Source organism: Branchiostoma lanceolatum, chromosome 8 (genome assembly GCF_035083965.1).
Source record: "Branchiostoma lanceolatum isolate klBraLanc5 chromosome 8, klBraLanc5.hap2, whole genome shotgun sequence".
Lineage (NCBI taxonomy): Eukaryota > Metazoa > Chordata > Leptocardii > Amphioxiformes > Branchiostomatidae > Branchiostoma > Branchiostoma lanceolatum.
Genome location: NC_089729.1, coordinates 11,342,812 through 11,364,606, shown reverse-complemented (window position 1 = coordinate 11,364,606; position 21,795 = coordinate 11,342,812). Strand labels below are relative to the sequence as shown.

General features: G+C 39.5%; 2 protein-coding genes across 8 annotated transcripts in view; one reads left to right on the top strand and one right to left on the bottom strand.

Moving 5' to 3' along the window:
* The window catches only part of LOC136440907 (caspase recruitment domain-containing protein 11-like), a 48,517-nt gene extending 29,095 nt beyond the window's left edge, over positions 1-19,422 (top strand). For 3 of the 7 annotated variants that reach the window (XM_066437075.1, XM_066437079.1, XM_066437074.1), the window contains 14 exons: positions 4,976-5,064; positions 5,717-5,791; positions 6,830-6,956; positions 7,610-7,805; positions 8,643-8,756; positions 9,204-9,367; positions 9,912-10,001; positions 10,720-10,889; positions 11,459-11,518; positions 12,414-12,536; positions 13,643-13,693; positions 13,920-14,014; positions 14,688-14,797; positions 15,288-19,422. In XM_066437075.1, coding sequence (XP_066293172.1) covers positions 4,976-5,064; positions 5,717-5,791; positions 6,830-6,956; positions 7,610-7,805; positions 8,643-8,756; positions 9,204-9,367; positions 9,912-10,001; positions 10,720-10,889; positions 11,459-11,518; positions 12,414-12,536; positions 13,643-13,693; positions 13,920-14,014; positions 14,688-14,797; positions 15,288-15,510 — 1,687 coding nt within the window. In that variant the 3' untranslated portion in view covers positions 15,511-19,422. The remainder of the gene's footprint in view (positions 1-4,975; positions 5,065-5,716; positions 5,792-6,829; positions 6,957-7,609; positions 7,806-8,642; positions 8,757-9,203; positions 9,368-9,911; positions 10,002-10,719; positions 10,890-11,458; positions 11,519-12,413; positions 12,537-13,642; positions 13,694-13,919; positions 14,015-14,687; positions 14,798-15,287) is intronic. The other 4 variants (XM_066437076.1, XM_066437077.1, XM_066437081.1 and 1 more) reach the window with 4 other exon arrangements.
* The window catches only part of LOC136440908 (uncharacterized), a 28,247-nt gene continuing 24,215 nt past the window's right edge, over positions 17,764-21,795 (bottom strand). The window contains exon 18 of the mRNA XM_066437082.1: positions 17,764-21,416. Within this exon, the coding sequence (XP_066293179.1) occupies positions 21,246-21,416 (171 nt within the window). The 3' untranslated portion in view covers positions 17,764-21,245. The remainder of the gene's footprint in view (positions 21,417-21,795) is intronic.

Below are 21,795 nucleotides of genomic sequence, written 5' to 3'. Positions count from 1 at the left end.
ATCTTCCAGATCTTCCAGATCTTCCGGAATATCCGGAAATTCCGGATAATACGGATATTCCGGATATTCCGGATAATCCGGATATTCCGGATATTCCGGATATTCCGGAAATTTGGGATATTCCATGGAACACATGGAACACAGCGGGTTTTTAAAATTGTCTCCTAAGTTATGCAAATTAGAATCTGATGGTCCAATCATACTTAAGCTACGCTCATGGAACACAGCGGGTTTTTAAAATTGTCTCCTAAGTTATGCAAATTAGAATCTGATTTGCATAGTTATGGAACGACCAGGAACGCCCGATTCCAAATCTTCAAAATCTTCAAAATCCTCCAGAAATTCCAAATCTTCCAAATCTTCCAGATCTTCCGGAAATTCCAGAAATTCTGGATATTCCGGATATTCCGGATAATCTGGATATTCCGGATATTCCGGATATTCCGGATAATCCGGATATTCCGGATATTCCGGATATTCCGGAAATTCCGGATAATCCGGATATTCCGGAAATTCCGGATAATCCGGATATTCCGGATAATCCGGATATTCCGGATATTCCGGATATTCCGGATAATCCGGATATTCCGGATAATCCGGATATTCCGGATAATCCGGATATTCCGGATATTCCGGAAATTCCGGATAATCCGGATATTCCGGATAATCCGGATATTCCGGATATTCCGGAAATTTGGGATATTCCATGGAACACATGGAACACAGCGGGTTTTTAAAATTGTCTCCTAAGTTATGCAAATTAGAATCTGATTTGCATAGTTATGGTCCAATCATACTTAAGCTACACTCATGGAACACAGCGGGTTTTTAAAATTGTCTCCTAAGTTATGCAAATTAGAATCTGATTTGCATAGTTATGGAACGACCAGGAACGCCCGATTCCAAATCTTCCAAATCTTCAAAATCCTCCGGAAATTCCAAATCTACCAAATCTTCCAGATCTTCCGGAAATTCCCGAAATTCTGGATATTCCGGATATTCCGGATATTCCGGATAATCTGGATATTCCGGATATTCCGGATAATCCGGATATTCCGGATAATCCGGATATTCCGGATATTCCGGATAATCCGGATATTCCGGATAATCCGGATATTCCGGATATTCCGGATAATCCGGATATTCCGGATAATCCGGATATTCCGGATATTCCGGATAATCCGGAAATTCCGGATAATCCGGATATTCCGGATATTCCGGATAATCCGGATATTCCGGATATTCCGGATATTCCGGAAATTTGGGATATTCCATGGAACACATGGAACACAGCAGGTTTTTAAAATTGTCTCCTAAGTTATGCAAATTAGAATCTGATTTGCATAGTTATGGTCCAATCATACTTAAGCTACACTCATGGAACACAGCGGGTTTTTAAAATTGTCTCCTAAGTTATGCAAATTAGAATCTGATTTGCATAGTTATGGAACGACCACGAACGCCCGATTCCAAATCTTCCAAATCTTCAAAATCCTCCGGAAATTCCAAATCTACCAAATCTTCCAGATCTTCCGGAAATTCCCGAAATTCTGGATATTCCGGATATTCCGGATATTCCGGATAATCTGGATATTCCGGATATTCCGGATAATCCGGATATTCCGGATAATCCGGATATTCCGGATATTCCGGATAATCCGGATATTCCGGATAATCCGGATATTCCGGATATTCCGGATAATCCGGATATTCCGGAAATTCCGGATAATCCGGATATTCCGGATAATCCGGATATTCCGGATATTCCGGATATTCCGGATAATCCGGATATTCCGGATAATCCGGATATTCCGGATAATCCGGATATTCCGGATAATCCGGATATTCCGGATATTCCGGAAATTCCGGATAATCCGGATATTCCGGATAATCCGGATATTCCGGATATTCCGGAAATTTGGGATATTCCATGGAACACATGGAACACAGCAGGTTTTTAAAATTGTCTCCTAAGTTATGCAAATTAGAATCTGATTTGCATAGTTATGGTCCAATCATACTTAAGCTACACTCATGGAACACAGCGGGTTTTTAAAATTGTCTCCTAAGTTATGCAAATTAGAATCTGATTTGCATAGTTATGGTCCAATCATACTTAAGCTATCTACATACCAAAAACCTTGACCATCTTGAGTTACGTTTGACAAACGCTTCTGAACGTCTTGAACAACCAGGAACGTCCCTGTCCAGGAACGACCAGGAACGACCAGGAACGCCCGATTCCAAATCTTCCAAATCCTCCGGAAATTCCAAATCTTCCAAATCTTCCAGATCTTCCGGAAATTCCAGAAATTCTGGATATTCCAGAAATTCCGGAAATTCCGGATATTCCGGATATTCCGGATATTCCGGATAATCCGGATATTCCGGATAATCAGGATATTCCGGATAATCCGGATAATCCGGATATTCCGGATATTCCGGAAATTCCGGATAATCCGGATATTCCGGATATTCCGGATATTCCGGATATTCCGGATATTCCGGAAATTTGTGATATTCCGGGTATTCCGGAAATTCTGAGTGCCCACCGGGACCCCAGCATGCATGAAGGAAACTTTTAGTTGTGACCCCCAGACCAAGCCGGGGCTACATCCCTGATGTGACCGTAGCATTAATAACACTAACAACTCAACCAGTTTGGAAAGTCTGATCTATAGTTCCTACATGGAAATAGGAAGCCCCTCTCCCACCACACGCCCTGGCCCGCTTGGCGTCATACATGAACCCATGATCACATTATCGCAGCCTTCCTAACAGTTATTAAATAAAGAAAATTCTCTCTTCACAGCATCTTGTGAAATAGAGTCCTGAATATTACGTAATGAATACAAACCTTCTTTTTCTGCTCGCGATCTTCTAACTTTCGCTCCTCTGATGCTGACCTTGACCTCTTCTTTCTCCCCATGTTGTCACGACTTTCGATAAGAGGTTACAAAGAAATTTGCTGTTTTCTGACACAAAGAACTTCTCGCAAATGTAGCTATAATCCTTCTGGATCCTTCTGGGTCCCGTGTAGACGGTCATGTAAGTGACCTGCAGGCCCTGGCCTGCAGACCTTGCCAGTGACAGCAAGGTATCCGTGATTAATCACCGCCAAGCCGAATAAGCCAGGTCGTACAGCAAGAAGCTTGCGCCCATTGTAGAAATTTCCTTATAAATTATGTTAATGAGGCATGCATGATTTCTGGCTGATATTGTTCACCTTTACTTAGCTTCCTAATGATACAAGAATGAAATTCCAATCCTTTACTATTGTGGTATTTTCTTATTAATTATGCAAAATAGATAGCTATTAGCATCATCGGTATCTATCGATACCTCTTTCTTTTTCAACTATATATGTCACGTGTTTGAGAGTCCTATTTTGAAGGGCAGCAGATTTATAAACTTTCCTAACTAATTATGCAAATAAGCTCCTGATTTGCATAATGAGTATTTGATTATGTAAAGCATTTATCAAGCTATCTACATACCATAAATCAAGACGATCTGTTGACCATAAGTCAAGTTATTCATGTCCAAAGGTCAAAACAAATAAATTAAAAACACCCGCTGCAGCTCCAAACAAGTCGCTAGAGGGCCCAAACGTACACAACTTACTTCATGTGGCATGGACTATCTACCACACAAAAATCATGACCATAGCACTTGCAGAAAATTTGACTTCAAACTTTGGAGCTCTGCTGCAGTACCTTAGGTGCCCGCTAGGAGGCCCATCAGTGAACTTGACCTTCTCCTGTAATAAACTTACCTATTCACTAAATATCGTGCACAGCCATCAACAGCTTCTCGAGTTATCCTGTCAACAAGCAAATACGCATACATAAACAGCCCGCTGCAGTACCGCAGGAACATGACAGGTGACTCATTTTTGAACTTGACCTCTGTTACCACAATTTCTACGTACCCACCAAAAATCATGCAGGTCCATCAACAATACATCGAGTTATGTTGTCTACATACAAACATACTAACATAAAAAGTCCACTGGAGCACTTTAGGAAAACGCCAGGTGAACCATTTTCGTACATGACCTTTGTTTCTACAACCGCCACTTTCCTACCAAAAATCAGCAAGATCTGTCAAAGTTTTCTTGACTTATGATCTTGACATACATACGGACCCACTTTACAGCTGGCGTAACCGATAACATAACCTTCCCGCGAAGGCATACCTTCCCAGCGAAGGTAATGAAAATTTGCTGGCAAGGGAGGGACAAGAAGGGACCATTAGGCTTTTGGTTGTGTGAAAATAGTACGTTTCTATATTCAGCCTTCTCTCTGCTGCCTAACTGTAACCAATAGAGAATGGGGTGCCAAACGGCTACTTCAGTGTGCTAAAGATTGATTCATGATCACAGAAATTACAGACAGCTACAGTTCTGTAGGTAATTTGCACGGTGCCATCACTAATGAATAACAAAAGAACGTTTTACATTAATTCCTTAACTCTTAGCATCCTAAGCTCCCAGTGTGGAGACTGGGACACCTGTAGAATCATGGCGGTTAAAAGTCATATTTTGCTGTCATCTGGAGAAAGCAGCTTTCTTTTACCATATGTAAGTGGGGTCATGTGGTGTATACGGAGAGGTTTTTTGTCCCAGACCCCAGAGGTCCTCACCAGGGTTCCAATTTTGTCATGTCACCGATCTTGTGCCATGGGAAAGGCACTTAACACAATGTGCCTCATTCCACCCAGGTGTAAAAATGGGTACCTGACTTTGGTTGGGGTGGTAAAATGCAGTGAAATGAGAGTGTTGGGCTCAACCATCCAATACTGTGTGCCCTAGACACAGTGTTGTTACTCATCGCCTCTACTGCCTCAAAATAGGCTATGAGACTACACTGTACCTACCTTTTCAGTTGTTTATGTCTAAGTTGATGACACCATGTAAAGGTACATGTAATAACTGTGGCCTCTCCTGAACATATCTGCCCACATCCACCCACAGGTACTCCCAGATTGGCACAGGAAGCCTGAGTTTGGATGAAACATCAAGAAGGACGAAGTGCAACAGCATCGCAGATGCAGAATGTGAAGGTTTGTAATCATATCTGTGCTTCTTAATATAATATATCACATTTTGCAGCCCAACACATGCATATTAATGGTGGAGCTTTTGCGGTGGTTTTATTTTTTAAAGTTTTCCCAGTGACCTCTCTGCCACAAATTTCAGACACCGCGAATAAGTCTCCCATTTATGACTAGTGTACTACAGAATTGTTTCAAATGCAAATTCAAAACCCTGCACCTTTTCCCCTCCTACTGTGAAATAAAACTAACCACCATGAAAGATTTGTGATTTAACCATTACTGTAAGTAGCACACACATTGGTTCCAGTATAGAAGTGGCATCTGTTATACACCAATTGAAATTTCATTAACATTTAGAACCTGACAATACACTAGATATTCCAAAATTTCTTTGTTCAGAAGGAAAGGTGACATGATGAAGTGGTCAGTGGTCAGTCAGTCATTAACTTGATGAAGGATATAATTTACTCACTCATGTACTCAAATTGGAATATAAGGTATTCTTCAACTGAGAGTATTATATATACCTCACTATGTGTTCAGCACCAAGGACAGGTCTGTTCAATATCTCTGGCTTTTTAATCTTGGAACAGTGGTAGTTTGATTACTTGTTAGTGAACAAATATGTTGAACCTAGCAATTTGCTGGTCTGATACAGGTTCAGGGACTGCCCACGACGTACGATGGGCCAGAATCCTGTCAGACTCTTTTACTGTCAGTGGTGTACCTCGAGGTAGCATTCTGTGACCAATCCTATTTGTCTGTAGAAATCTGATTAACCTCCACCACATATGATGGCTGAGATTGATTGTGGCCATAATCAATCAATCAATCAATCAAACAAATAATCAATCAATCAAACAATCATTCTCCTTCATTTCATTCATGCATTCAATCATTACGACAATCAATTCTTCATTCAATCAGCCAAGCAATCATTTGACTGATCAATTGATACATATTAAAATCAAATTGATAAATGATCAATCAATCAATCAATGTCCGGTCACACCTGTTATGTACAATCCTGAAACCTGATTGGTCTTTTAGATGTCAACATCAAATTACCCTGAATAACCCATTGGCTCAATCTAGTTGGGCAGAGCCTAGGGAGTCACCCAAATCTCAATTTTAATATCAAATTCCACTTAGTCTAGAACCTCAATTTCATTTAGTCTTGCTGTTACAGGTGCAAATGCAACATCATATTTTGCTGTCTGATTCTTCAGGGCCAAAGTGTACAAAATGATATTATTGTCACTGTCATCCCTGTAGATTATAATCCCCTAATGTATGGACCTACTTAGAAAACAATGATTTTTTTCTGCTCCCAATCATCCTGCAATCTTATGACAAAAATATCTTGTCAATTGTTGGGATCCTGCAGTTCAATCCATGATAGAGTATATATGTACAAATTTCTCTGTCACTTGCTTTCCTTGATTTTGCTCCACATATTAAGTATTTAGACTCCCAGCTTGGGAAACAGTACATGATTGTACATTTGACAAGTATACACAACCTGCATTTCAGTCACTGTCTTTCATCTTCCACTGAGGGCAATGCTAACTGGTTCTACTTTGAATTGACCACACCTAGCTGTAGTGTGAAGTTAAACCAGTCAGTATTTCCCTGAGGAAGGTGACAGGCAGTCATCAAAACAATGTCAGGTGAAAAACGCAGTGAATACCAACCAGATGAAACTATTCAGAGTTACAGTGACTTCATCTTAAGACTCCCTGAAGTCAGCTGGTATTTTTCTTCTTTCCAGATGAAATCTGCGACCCCTTCTGTGATGACAGGCCCCGCTCACAGTCTCTGGGTGTACTTGAGGACTACAGACTTGGAGATGGTAGTCTTAAAGACGGAAGTGACTCTGGCGTAGAAGGGGCAGAAAGGTAAGATCTAAGATTATTCCTAATACTTCACCTATGCACCAAAAGTGTGATGGTATGCACTTATTATGCCAGGCCCTGTAATATTCACCAACCTGCATGCATATGCATTGGTCTAGTATCTTGTACCACTTGTCTATTTTTGTCTAGCCTTAAAGTAGTGTCCTGTCCTTCTTTAATGTTTTTCAACTTCAATGATAGGTCGGGAAACAGAACTGTATGGATTCTATTCTTTATATATGTTACATCTTATGTAAGAAAGTTAGTACATACTTTAAGACCTTCATGCTAAATTCTGACTGTTTAACGGTAAGATAACATGGCCACTTTTATTATCATCGTCGTCGAGGACATAATCAGATGCCAACTCGGGAAGCTAGGATCGCCTTACACCGCTCGTCCCTGTCCCCAGTAGTGTTCATAACTCAGCTGTACTGCTGTTTCTTCTGAGGGTGTCAATGAGAGTTGTGCACCCTCAGCCTGGGTTCCCTTTTTCTTGTGTTGGCTCCCACAGGATAAGCATGCTTGCAGTGTCCAGTGAAACCCATTCTCCTTCGGGTGATCTTGGCACTGATAATTCAATATATTAATCAAAATTAGACTATATTTAGTAAGAACAGTTTTCAAGTTTTATCATTCCTTTCTTTTCATAAAAGCTGCAGAGTGTTCTCATCAAGTCCACGTCCTGGATCGACTGCACTGACCAAGTGGGAGGTGACCTTGCCAGCCAGCGACCTTCAGGTTGAGGTGACCATTGTCGGGGGCAACAAGGAGGGGATATTTGTGGAGAGCTGCAGAGAGGGGTCTGAGGCGGCACGGCTGGGCCTGGTGCAGGGACAGCAGATTACTGATGTGAGTTCTCAAGTTGTAATTGAGTTAAAACGTTCAATCATCATTATCATTAACTTTTCTTAAGCTCTATGTTTACTGACTAGCAGCTGTTCTCCTCCCTCTTTGATGCATGCTTTTGTTAAATGCGTTTTGGATCAGTAATTCTTTTACACAGTCTACTACTACTGTATTGTAGTTGTAACGGGATGAAGAATACGGCTTAAATCATGGCACATTGCTCATGTGAAAATAAAGAGCTTCAAGTAACAGCCATTTTTTTTCAATTGCCACACCAGTTTAATTACTTGGTTCTCTGACCTTGTAAAGTAAAGATATAGCAAACAGACAGTTCATTAAAGCAGAGGACAGGGATGAGCATGACAGTAATTCTCTTGCACCAAGGTATAAACCTGGTCCTCTGGCTTTGTTTTCATTTTATGTTTTTCAGTTGAGCACATTTTCATTGAATCTGAGAGCCAGCATATACACTATATAATGTAAATTGTACGTAACATGTTTCTGTATGGCATCAATCTTATCTATTTGTTATCTCTCTCTCTCTCTCTCTCTCTCTCTCTCCAATTCAACGTCTTTTATTCCCCATCATATGGGGGTTGGACGTGCTTGCACATACATGGGAGAGCTGTGGACTCCTGAGCATCAAGTGCAAGTCTTTAATTTGTAGTGTAGTGTAGGGTTTAGGACATGGGAAATATGTGTTATGCTTTTAACCTAATGTAATTCAGAACCCTTTAGCACTGCCATGTTTGCACATTTGTCAATTGATACAAAAAGGTTATATAATATTCAAATTGTGTGACCTTAAACCTAATTTACTGTTTATGCAATTATCTATAGCTGGAGTACCGAGCTCCAGATCAGTATGGAAGTGGACGAACGATAAGAAAAGTCCCCATGGCTGGCCTGACTTTGGAGGAGGCTTTTCAAGCAGTGGGAGATGCATGTGGTCAGGTGAGCAACTTGGGACTTTTGATATTTGATAAAGAAATTCTTAAGGTATGGCCAGTGGTGTTACATGTCTATACAATCATGTACATGATTCAAGCACCACCTTCCTTTGAATTATTCTTGAAAGAACAGGTTCACCTATTTTTTCTCTGATTATTGGAAAATTAGACGTCTTTTACCTATGCCTTATAGAAAAGGCATGCAGACCCCTATCTGGTATACATACAAGAAAATACACAGCATAAACTAATGATTATAGTATATCTAATATTCCAGGACCTTAAAGATAAATGAATGGAACCAAATTAAAACATTTGTTTAGTCCATAGAGATTGATATTTTTAAGCCCAATACTCTAATAGTTTATATTGAAATTCAATATGAATGATTTAGAAAATTATACACAAAACAACCCTTTCTTCATATGAAAAGTTTTCTTCTTTTCTGCAGGTGACGTTGACAGGAATGGACAACTGGTCAGGTTACCAGTTTTCCCACGAGCACATCCGGGTCCTGAGGGGAGGGGACGACTTCTACGTGAGATCCAACTCCAACGTGGAGGATCTGGATTGCAAGGTCAAGGAGGGCGAGATCTTTCACGTCACCTGCTCAAGGTGATCCAAGACTAGTTTTAACAGTAACTGTTGTTACCCAGAAGGTTTATAATAATCATTTTTGTATGTTGGGTTGTTGGTTTGTTGGCTTTATCACCATATGATTAGTACAATCATACTCTAGTTCTCAGCAAAGTTCCATTATCATAATATTTTTAAGTCCTCAATTTGTATTAACAAGTTGATTGGTCAATAATGGTAATAGAACAGTTACTAAACAACTGCTAGACATAGGTTCCTGTGATGTTTGAGTAATGACTTAAAGTTGTTAAGGCCCTGTGATTGTTCACCGTATATTATATTATTTTATAATAATCATCATGTTTTGCTTTAATGAGGACAGATCTTTGATAAACTGACAAGTCAAACTTTTTAAGTTTGATGATTAGCAAGCTCTGAGTCTCAGGGCTGAAATCTCAATACAAAATCTCCTACATTCTACATTTGGAGAGTCAATCCCTAGTGGCAAACACATCACTGTTGCTAAGTTCAAGGAGATGTTGTGTAACTATTTTCCTGAGCTGATGGAATTGTCTTCGTGCAGGTATAAGGGTGACCAGAAGTGGTATGCCACCCAAGTGGATCCAGACACTGGCAACTTCTCCAACCCTGGACCCATACCCAGCTCTAAAAGGTCAGTTAAAACTCTGAATCCCACATGATTTTTATTTCCTACGTAACTGCACATGTATTAATGATAGTTCCTGCAGTCTAGCACTAGAACGGAACTGCATTATTTTGCTTACATCTGAAATTCTTCATGAAAAGGCAGTTAATGTTAAGTTCTGTTTATCTCAATCAGCTATGATTTGGCAACAGAACATTATTTCTGGATGTTGAAATATTAGTAATATTGAAATTTTAATTACTGTTTATTCCTACTTGGCAATGCATGTTAATCTGGTAGTCAGAATATCAGAATACTGTGCTTGAAGTCATAGAATTTTGTACAGAATCCAAAAATATGTTTCCTAGAAATTGTTGCTTTTCCTGGCAGCCATGAATAGTTTCATTCAGTACTCATTATGGTTAAATCAAAGGTTAGCACTTTAGAAAGTTGTTTGTATGTACATTGTAAAACTATAATCATACTAACCAGTGTTTTCACCTGACGAGTGTCCACATTTAATTGAACTATCTGCCACCTTTCTTTTGGCAATACTGACCTGTTCTACAAAGCTTAATTAGTTAAGTCACATTTGTGGCTGCATCCTTCCCACCATAGCAACACCTATAGCTGCAGTTTGAAGTCTAGTCAGTATTGCCCTGAGGAAGGAGCAAATGCTAAAAAAAACCTTGGCAAGTGAATCTGAACATTGGTCTTGCACCATTTCTCCCAACATTTTCCACAGACTAATAAAAAGTGAGCTGCAGTCTTCTCTAGCCAAGAGCGCCCAAAAGAAGCCGAGCCTGATGCCATTCCTTCCGTCCCCTACTCGCTCCAGAAGCATGAAACCTCCCCTGTCTCCAAAGGAAAAGGTGTTCATGCGCAGTCAGAGTGAACAGCCAGGTGCAACTGGTGGTAATTGTTCAACATTCAGTTTTGTTTCTTTGTTTGTTTTTGAAAATTAAGTTTATTGCAAATTCATGCCTGTTGCAGGCTAATTGCAAGTCAACAATAATTGATGGCGATGCACAAACATAAAGTAAAACTTTGTCAAGGTATACATGACATTGTGATACAAGCAAAGAAGATTAATTTGAAACTACTTTGAAAATAAGTTTCTATGTCTATGATACTAAATGCATTGCAAACTCTGTAAATCGCAACATTGAACAGTTGAGTACAAGCTGCAGATCTATTTGATCCACTCACACCTGAGTGTTGTAAGTGTAATTGACTCTTTTGAATGCTCAAGGTGTGGCTCTGCTTAAGCACAGGACCTCCATTTAACATCCTATCTGAGGGACATACCTGGTCCAATACAAAACTGGTGTGTTACGTCTAAAGGCAGTCTACCCGTCATGCAAAACAAAGAAGGTGGTAACCGTTATATTACACTGAACAACCTGTCACACCTAACCTTTGCACAACTAGCTGTTGTTGGGTTCTCTCAGACTTGTAAGTTTACATGTTCTGTTTTTCCTCAGGATTCTTTGGCGCAGATGAATTGTCATTCACTCCTTACACCAGAGTCAAAAGAGTTGATGGTACGTAGTACATTGTCTTTGTTTAAGTCAGGCCTTGTCTCGTACTTAGTAGATGTTTTCTGTTACAGAACTTAATATCCAATGATCAATGATTATAGCATATCAAGTACTCATAAGACCTTCTGTGTTTTGTTTTTTCATGTTATTCCCAACCAATACAAAATTTCTTGCAAAAGTATCCTGGACAAAGAAATAACTTCAACTCACAGATTTTGTGTACTGTCTTTATTTTTTTTGTTCGCTTGGTCGGTTGGTCCAGAAATCCTCCTCTGTCCTGTACAGTGAAAGGGAAACGGCCAGTGCTCCTGTTGGGCCCACAGATGCTGTTTTTGTTTTTTGTTTGTTTACCGTATTTTCTTGATTAAAGTACGCACCCCAATTAAAGTACGCACCCCTGATTTGGGCTAGTTCAAGGCAAATTTGCAGAACTGAAACGTAAAGGCAGAAACCTCAAATAAAGTACGCATCCCTTCTCCATTGATCTTGAACACATTTTGAACAGAATAAATTCAAATTTATGGGGTTCCTTCTCTTTTCTCTTGGTAATTTTGCTTAAATCAAGGAATTCTACATAATGCCATTCATTAGATTCATAAAAGATTGTCTAGTTAACCCCGGCGGCAACATCTCTGCAAACTTGAGAATTGCCTACGACAAGTTGCAAACTTCTCAAATTGGCAGGTATTGAGCCATGCATTGCTGCACCACAGCTGGGTTCCTGGCTTGATTGAGCAAGGGTTTGAGGTCCTCTTCCAATTTGTCCTGGCAATAACCTTAAATAAAGTACGCACCCTGACTTTGGCAATGATTTGTGATGCCTCTTGAATTTTGAAATGTTTAAAAAGTGCGTACTTTATTCGAGTAAATACGGTATTTGTTTGTTTGTCCTGTACAGTGAAAGGGAAGCGGCCAGTGCTCCTGTTGGGCCCACAGATGTTGGTACATAACGTGGCCTTCCAGCTCACCCTGCCTCCACACCAGGAGGAAGACTTACAGTTCCAACTCTGCCCACCTGTCGGTACGTCTGTTTGTTTGTTTCTTTTCGTTGTTAGAGTACCCCAATTTAACTTGTTGGTTCTCGAACATCTTTACTTAAAATTTAATCAAGAGGACATTGCGTCAAGAGAACTTGTAAGGCTCAGGGAGGAAAACTTACATCTGATTCCATTCACTGAGTCCCTGAAACTGTGAGAGCGGTTCGCGGGGTATCACGCAAAGTCCCATGGGGTACTACTCAAAAACGCGGGATATCACGCGGGGCTTGATGTATAACATTAACAGGAAAAAAAACTAGTACAGAATAAAATTCCCCTCAGACTTTGTTTTCATTCTCAACTTGATATCCCAATCAAGCATATTTTTTTTTTAAATTTGAAAAGCAAGAAATTAGAGTGGTGTTACAGCTGGCCTTGGAATCTCTGTTAATAGATTGACAGATTGTGAAGTTTCTGTTTTGACTGAAGTCCAGCCCCTGATTGTTGATATGACAATTCCAATAGTTAGATACAGCGAATAGAAATTCCTCTGAAATGGCTTATTTCAAAAGCTTTGATTGATAGCTATTATTACGATAATCATTATTAGAAGCAACATGTTTAACACTATTCTCATAGATAAAAGTCATATATTGTCCAGAAAGACAGTCTTTGTATTTCTATTTAACCCAGGTGGCTACTATATGCTGAGAAACCGTTATCCTATTTCAGAGTATGTATAACTGTGTAGATGTGTCGTTGTGTGTGTAAATTGTGTGTGGTGGTAAAAAAAAACTCTAAGAAAATTAGTATGTGCTCAATGTTTCTCTTTACTTACAAAGCCCCTTTGTTACATGTACATATTCCAACGAACAGGTAATGTTGACCTGAGTCTTTGTGTCCATGTTGGTTGCTCTTAAATGTCATGTAAAGTGGCTGGGATAGGAATAGGAATAGGACTTTGTCATATAACATCCCACTGATTATATAGTTCTGTTCAATAATGATAACCTTAAGTTTATGTTTCAGTAAAAAGACAGAAGTCTGCAAATATTAAAGAATAATTATTGATGTTATTGTCCATTTTATTGTTGCTATTCTAGATAATTTTAAAATTTTAAAACAGCCAATACTCCATTCCACAATATAGATACGAACAGTGTAGCCACAACTGAAACAGCAAGTAAAGAAACAGGCACAGGTAACAATTGCTAATTACAAAATTTAACTCTTTGATGTATGAAATTGGCACTGTGCCTGGGAATTTGACTTGACTTTTAAGTTTTGCTAATTTCCAAATTTCTGGTATTACAATGTACTTGAAATCTGTTTTATATTTATCATTTTGAGTAAAGTGACCACTGTCTTTTATCAGATTGACATTTTTGTGATTTATTTTTCCCTTCGATGTTGTATTTTGTGTCCAGGTCAGTCCACCCAGCATATGGTGCAGTCAGGGGAGATGTTGGGGGGACTGGTGTCACAGTACAGCCTGAAGAGCATCAAGGACATCATCAGCCAGGTACGCAATACTCTGGTGCACGGTGGCTTCGTGGTCAGGGTTGTTGACTCAGAACCTGGAGGTACCGAGTTCAAATCCCTGACAGGTATCAATGTTGTGCCCTTGGGAAAGGCCTTTACACCAATTTCTTAACTCGACTCAGGACTGGTGTATTAATTACTACCTGGGACATCCCTAGCTTGAAAGGGACATTAGAGGGAAGTCCTGTATTTGAGGAGAGCCACAGACCCATAGCCCTTAACGAGCCCACCATACATTTTGGAAAGTGTAGCGTTCATGCCAGTGTGAGAGGATCAAATAGGTCTGTCTAGATACGTTAGCTTGTACTCTTCAGTACAAACCTTACGGCAATATAAACAAATACATATAGAACATATCTTAGACTGTGGACCAAAACCCTTAAATTATATTTTATTCAGCATCCATTGACTATTTCAAATTAGCTTTTCATTGGATCTTTATTACCCTTGCTGGTTTCCTTTTTCAAAAATGTTTTTACAGATGTTATGATACCTCATAGACTCTTTTTGCCTCATACGATGACTTTAATTGTGCTACCTTGACATATAAAGGTTTGCAGGCTCTGTGTGAAGTTTTCTAAGAAGTTTATTGTATCATGAATCGGCAATACTATGATAAATACTATACTATAATTAAATTTTTTATTTTGTAGGAAAAACACTGTGTGCTGACCCTCAGTACTGACTGTCTCCAGTGTCTCCATGACAACAACATCCATCCAATCATCATATTTCTCAAGCCAGGCAGGAGCAAGAACCTCATGTGAGTATCAAAGGGCCATTCTATTACTGTAAGTGTGTGTGTGTGTGCGTGTATGTGTGAGTGAGCAAGTATGTGTGTCCATGTGTGTGTGTGTGTGTGTGTGTGCGTGTATGTATGTGTGTGTGTTTGTGTGTGTGCCTGCGTGTGTGTGTGTGTGTGTGTGTGTGTGCATGTGTGTGTGTGTGTGTGTCTCTGTATGTGTGTGTGCGTGTGTGTGTTTATGAGTGTGTGAGTGAATATATAGTATACATGCATGTAAAATATCGTACAAATGTATTTATAGATGGATTTATTTACTATGTAATGTGTGTATGTATGTATGTACGTACGTACGTACGGATGGACGGACGGACGGACGGAGGGACGGATGGATGGATAGATGGATGGATAGACGAAGATGATAATAATTCTACTGATACATCATGAAGGTGTATAACACTTTATGTCTTTAGTCCCAAAGTCTCAAAGTTTCCTCCCTTGCCAATGCCAGGACCCTGACCCAAGGAACCGACAAGCAGGTAGCGAAGGATCAGAAGACGCAGGCCATGGACGTCTTCAACTCCCTCAGCCAGCTGGTTGTCGAGCACTTCTGCATCGAGCTGGATGGTGCCAAGGTCAAGGACAAGGAGGGCATTGTCTTGGCCGTTAAGGAGCAAGTGAGGAAGGTCCAAGGTGTCAAGATCCTGTGGCTAGAAGAGGCAAGGCCTGTGTAGGGATTAGGGTTGTGGTTGTGAGTTAAGGCATTAAACAAGAAGTCTTTACTTCCTCCAGCTTGATTAAGTACCTAATGTACCAAATTCCTCCCACCAAAGTAAGCAGGTTGAGGAAGAGTTATGTCTTTAACAAATTTCTTGAAGAGCATTCCGTAGAATGTTATTCAAATTTCTCTTCAACCTTTGCTGAGAAATTTGAAAATACAGTCAAACCTGTATTAGCGGCCACCTTTGCATAGCGGCCACCTGCCCATAGTGGTCACTTTTTGTCGGTCCCTTGGATTTTTCCCATTGACGTAAGCATTAAGAATTTGTCTATAGCGGTCACTGTCCAACGCGGTCGCGGCCACACGGTTTTCGGTCCCGCGGGTCTGGAAACACTGCCGATAACGGTCGCGGCTCATGGTCGCCGCAAGATTTCTTCCAAATCTCCAGATCTCGGCAGAAGAATATTGTCATTATATTTTTTTTATAGCAGTATTACCTATGAAAATGTTGCCTATGGTTTTATTTTGCCCCTGGTGAGGGTTTTGAATTTCCAAAACCGCTAAGACGCCAGAAATTTGCAGACAAAGAGAGTCTCTTGCGCGCGGTACATGTTGCCGACGCTTTGTTTACTTGGGTTACTTCACTAGTAGTAGCATGGGCGAGCAGTTTATTATAAATTATACGGACGCCTTTCATCCTCTACAAAAAGGTTTTAAAGTCATCAATTCTTTGTTTGTGTGTTCTCTTCATTCAAAGAACTTCTTTGACAAAATAAGTTTACATATTGTACTATTTAATATAGAGTAAAATCATACCCCTCACCTACATTACAGCAGACTATCCCAATGACCCTATGACCTTAAGCGCCATTTTGTTTTTCCCACGCCGTCAAGGAATCCAACCCAAACAGGCTGATTTTACCGTGATATTCCGCAATTTTTTGCCAATAAATAATGTCACAGCGCAATTGAAAATGACACGGTTGTCTTCGGCAACATTTTAAGTCGCATGTGCTCCGGTTTGGGGGCGGATCGATGGATCGACTTGGACTTAAATAATATGCTTGTGGAAAAATCGAGACCGACCAAAAGCAGTCATCTTCAAGATCTTGAGCCGATCGTCGTCTTGTGGAAGTGGTCGGTAGACCAAGTTTGACTGTACACTGTACATGTATAGTATGTGAATAAATGTTTCTCAGTGTGGCACTTATTGCTCGTGGTCAAAATCAACCGTTTCTATAGAGCGGCCACCTGTCCATAGCGGTCGATTTTGGCCAGTCCCTTGAGTGACCGCTATAGGCAGGTTTGACTGTATCATATTTCGATATGAAAGAATTTATAAATTTTTCTGCACCCAGTAACAAATTGTAAAGTCGGGCTTCCCTGCCACTGAAGCTTAGAAAATGAAATTTCCAAATGTGAAATAATCAGTGTTAATTAGCTTCTTCTGCTTTTGTGCCATGATAAGTACAGTTAGCCACAGGTTGCTGTAGTTCTTGTTTGCTGCATCATCACAAAGTTTAACTCTCACTGTCCAGGGATCTATTAATTTTGCAGAACACAGTATTTATCCATGACCCCTGTCTCCAATAGTAGTTCGGGTATAAAGAGGTGCGTTACAGTACTTGAAAAAGACGTAGTTATAAATAAATCTTCTGTGGACATCTTAATGACTTTGAGTGACATCTTATTTTTCTTTAACTTATAGATATTTGGTTTACTTTTGTTGGACATTATGCCAATTTCGAAAAAATATATCAAACACTAATTTTCTGATCTTGTGCTGCAAGGACCTGTGGTTATATTTTTTTGCATACTTTGCTTCCATATTTGTACATAGCTGAGCTTTGCACTTTTGTTTTATGACAGAGTGACATATTATGTATTGGTTGTTGTTAACTTGTAACTTTGAATCATAGTTAACCTTTTGTAGTGTTGTTTTAACAAACTGCACATTCAGCTGAGTGCAAAGTAAGTGACAGTCTAAAATTTGATTTTACATGGAAAATATATGCAATCTGGGCTTGTTTTGTTCTTCTTCCATGTTGCGGCAGCTTGTATGTTAGTTACAAAATGGGAAGTGTTGCATCTATAGGTTTAAAGTGTCTTGGAGATATAGAACACAGAGTTATTCACTTATCAATAAATTAATCTTACATCTCAAAACTTTCATGAAAAGAGCAGCTCATTGGATCTTTTATTAGCATGAGAGTTCATGCAGTTAAACATTGTACTTGCAGTTAAACATTATGAGCATAGAGCTAAAAATTTGTTCCAACAGAAAAATGTAGCGCATCAAATATTCAACTGTTCTGCTGCAGTCTTCCTCAGAATGTGACCTTACAGATTTGTATCTTGTGTGAAATCTTTTTGAACACAATGTATGATCTCCATGGTAATCTTATGCCTTGATTATGTGCTTAATATGTGTATATAAATCAGAAAGCTTTTTGCAATTATTGTGAAAACTTGCAAAACTTTTGAACAAAGCTTCCGTGCTGCTTGTTGTACTGGGACAATGTCCATATTTTTCTTCTGCCATTCCAAGAACTTAGAAACTTATTAAGCAATTGTTAGCATATGCCTACAAAACCTTATTTTGTGTAGCAAGCATTTGTATTTGGAGGGTGCAAACTTTTTAGAGCATGAATTTTTATAGTAGCTAATAACGTGAACAATGCAACTTTTACTTGTTCTTAGATTTTACTTTGTGATGGTATGAAATGTAACGTTAAGTATGATACAAATGTTTTATGGTATCAGTAAAATAAATCTGTTGACACCATTTGATAGACTGAAAGACTAGAATGAATGTTAGTAAAGATGGGGTAGCAATGCAGCAAAGCTACACATTGCTTGCAGTTACAAACTGAATGAATGTAATTGTTGGTAGAGATATAATTTTATTGCCACATTGTGTGGAGTTTCTAACATTCTGTTATTACCCAATGGCTGCCATAAGACGTTTGTTGCACTGCTGATATAGTGAGGCTGATAGCATTTTAAAAGAATTATGATGAAGGAGATAGGGTGGAAAGAAAATGGTAAGAAAATGGGGTCTAAGGCCACCTAAAATCACACGGGTAATATACAAACCAATGATAGCGCCGTACATAAGATACCTTCACGGGCTCTGTTTCAGACTCTTTGAAAAGTCCTGTAGTGTTGCATTGAAGTGTACGAGGGGAAGTCAAAAAGTAATGTCATTAGTATCATATCAGCTTCATTTTTGTATAAAATGAGCTGATATTTGGCTCATATATTCTCCAGATTAAAATGTCTCAATTTGTATGTCAGATTTCATGAGCATCTGAGTTAATTTCAAGAAACACATTGAGTTATTTCAGTCTCAAGAAGATATGACATTGTGTCTTTACATTTGTGCCAAATTTCATCTCATTTCGTGCAAGTGAAGCTTCTATGAAATTTATGCCGTTATTTTCTGACTCACCCCTTTCACCATGGTTACTAGTAATGTAGTAGACACCCTCTGGTGTTCGATTACATCATGTAGCAAGTGGCAGGATAGAGCTGGAGGGGCTGGTTATACAAACTTAAGGTGTTTGAGTAGGAAGAAACAGAGCAGAGTCTGTTAGGCTAGACAAAGTCAAGTTGAACATTATGCATTTGCTTGCAAATGTTACCCTAGTTTTTTTTAATATTTTTATCTTGATCTCATGCTTAAAGTTTTCACTCTGAAAAGAGAAGTAAGGAAATGGTCTGGCCTATACAGAATGGAAAACCAGCATATTTTAAATGTCTTATGTGTGGTATGTGCAATGGGATGGAAGGACGGTGTCTTTAACAATAATCAGAACATTTATTTTGTGCTGTTTGTAAAGATTTTATTTTGATATCAATGTTTGAAGCTTGCGCTAAGTTTGATACTGCTTCCTAGATTTATTAAATTTGTTGTGATATGGCATCTCTGACAATCATGTATGGCATATTGAATGGGAAATAATGACGTTCAGTACATTATAGTACACAAATCGTACACAAAGACGGCACAGTAGGCGGTGGTTCATGTCAAGTGTATGTTAGACGATACTTAATTGTCTTTAGTTTCTCTGGATTGACGATCATTTGATAAAACGTTGTGATGCCGGAAAAGACAAATCCAAAGATCGACATTTATATGAGCAACGGTTATATGTTATATATATATATATATATATGTTATATTATTGAATATTCAAGAAATATCAGTTACAATTTCATTGGATGCATCAGACGGTACATTCTGGCTTCCTCGATTATGAAATCTTTAAATGCCATCGGTAGTTTTGCGAAAATCTAAATCGTCAGGAATTGAGTAGGATGCTTAAACCATTAACCGCCGGTTACATATGGCCGAACACGGCCCCCCGACCGTCTCCCACCCATTCTTGGGAGTTCGGGTCCTAGGTCGGCTGGTGGTCGGCAGCGCCAGCCGAATGTTTTGAACATTTCAAAATATTCGACTGTGAACGGGAGGTCTGGAATGGGTTGGCTGGTGGTTTGGAGTATGTCAGTAGTGGTCAGGGGTTGTGTGGGAGTCAAATTTGACTCTTAATCTAAAACTGGTCAGACTGCTCCCGACCTACTGCCAACCTTGGTTCGGGAGCCATGTTCGACTATGTGTAATCAGGGCTTAAGAGGGAGACGAAGAACCATTGGCGCAAGCCAATCAGATGAGGTGACCTCAGCAGACCAATCAGAAGGCCAATCAAATGATTGCATTATGGAGGTGACCTCAACAAGTAGATCTACAAGTAGATTAGTTTGGGGCATTGACTAATTTATATGTATTTCCCGTCTCTGACAAGATCGCAAAAGATATAGATATCCAGTACTAATCTACATCTGGAAAAGTGACGCCTTTAGACGGCAATCTCATCTTATGGCATGTGTTAATTGTTAAGGGTTTTTCCCCAAGTATGGCTCTTTTAGAGCAAGGAACTGTTAGCTTAACGTCCCATCTTAGTAGGACGGTGGTCCTTGGCCTTTTCTTGACAACATGGTCTTGTCTTAACAACACTGCAAAAATTACTTAATATTGTTAAGGATTCAGAACTCTTGTACGCCTGCATTACTAGAGTCCCCTAAGATTTGTTGCTTAAAATTTAAAAAGACACCGGGACTTAAACGGCCAGATGATTTTAAGCTATATCCCATGATCATATTTCTTAATGTACAGTGACTCTTTGCAAGTCAATCAAAGGGATCCTGGAACTTTTTAGAAGTTACTTTCCCTTTTAACGATATATCTCTCTGTACAGCGTTATCGACACCTTGATTCATAGAGACGTTTAACTTAAGATTTATTTGTATTTGAGATTCCCATTGTCCTTTTCAACTTAAAGTAAGGCCATGTTGATTGATTATCTTGATGACATCATCTGGGAACCCCAAAACTGATGCGAGCGTGCGAACAAAAAAAGAGGTTTGGCAAAAGCAAAAATTTGTCTGCGTTGTGAAAGCTGTGTGGCCTGGAAGGATGAACAAAGCTTAACACACAGTATTGTATACCGAAATATAGATTCTTCTTTGACCTTGGAATTGACTTTGGCATTTTCAATTTTTTTTCTTTCCATTTACAGCGTGTATTGTCTCTTTTTGGAGCTCCTTTTTACGATTTACAGTATGGCCGAAAACTTTTTTTCTGAAAACGGAGAAGAATTGATGCGCGCGCGGATGTCACCCATATAATCAAATCAACATGGCCTACCAGTGTTACAAGACTTCAGTTTTTGGGCAGCATATTTTCTATCTAAAACACTCCTGTCCCATATATTGCACGGTGTACTGTTGTTTCTTCTCCCTTCTCCGTTGCGCGCTCCTGACGAGACCGCTGTAGGTGTTGTTTCTGTACGCCTCCCAGTCCACGTAGTCCCGCAGGTTCTGCTGAAGCTCCTGCTCGCTCGGGAACGGGTAGATCTGGGAGACGAACAAACAAGAACAAATTATCTGATTAAAGAAAAAACTATTTTCCAAGTGAACAAACAGAATTCACCGCAATGCAATGTTCGACCGAATCTCTCGGTCTTCTTCAATTTGCTGACACAAGTGCTGTAGACACGTGATTTATCCGCACTTGTGACGTCAGCACTGGGTCAAAGGTCGTCGGAAGTCGATAGCGCCCCCGTCAAAGTTTTTTTTGTTCAGCTGACATACGAGGTAATATGTAATAGGTTAGGAATATATGTGGACATCATCCGCTTCCTCTTAACAACTTTGGCCTTGTAAACTGTTCTACCTGCATGTCACAACCCCATTGTTGACTCAAATTGCTTGATACTAAGTAAACAAGAAACAA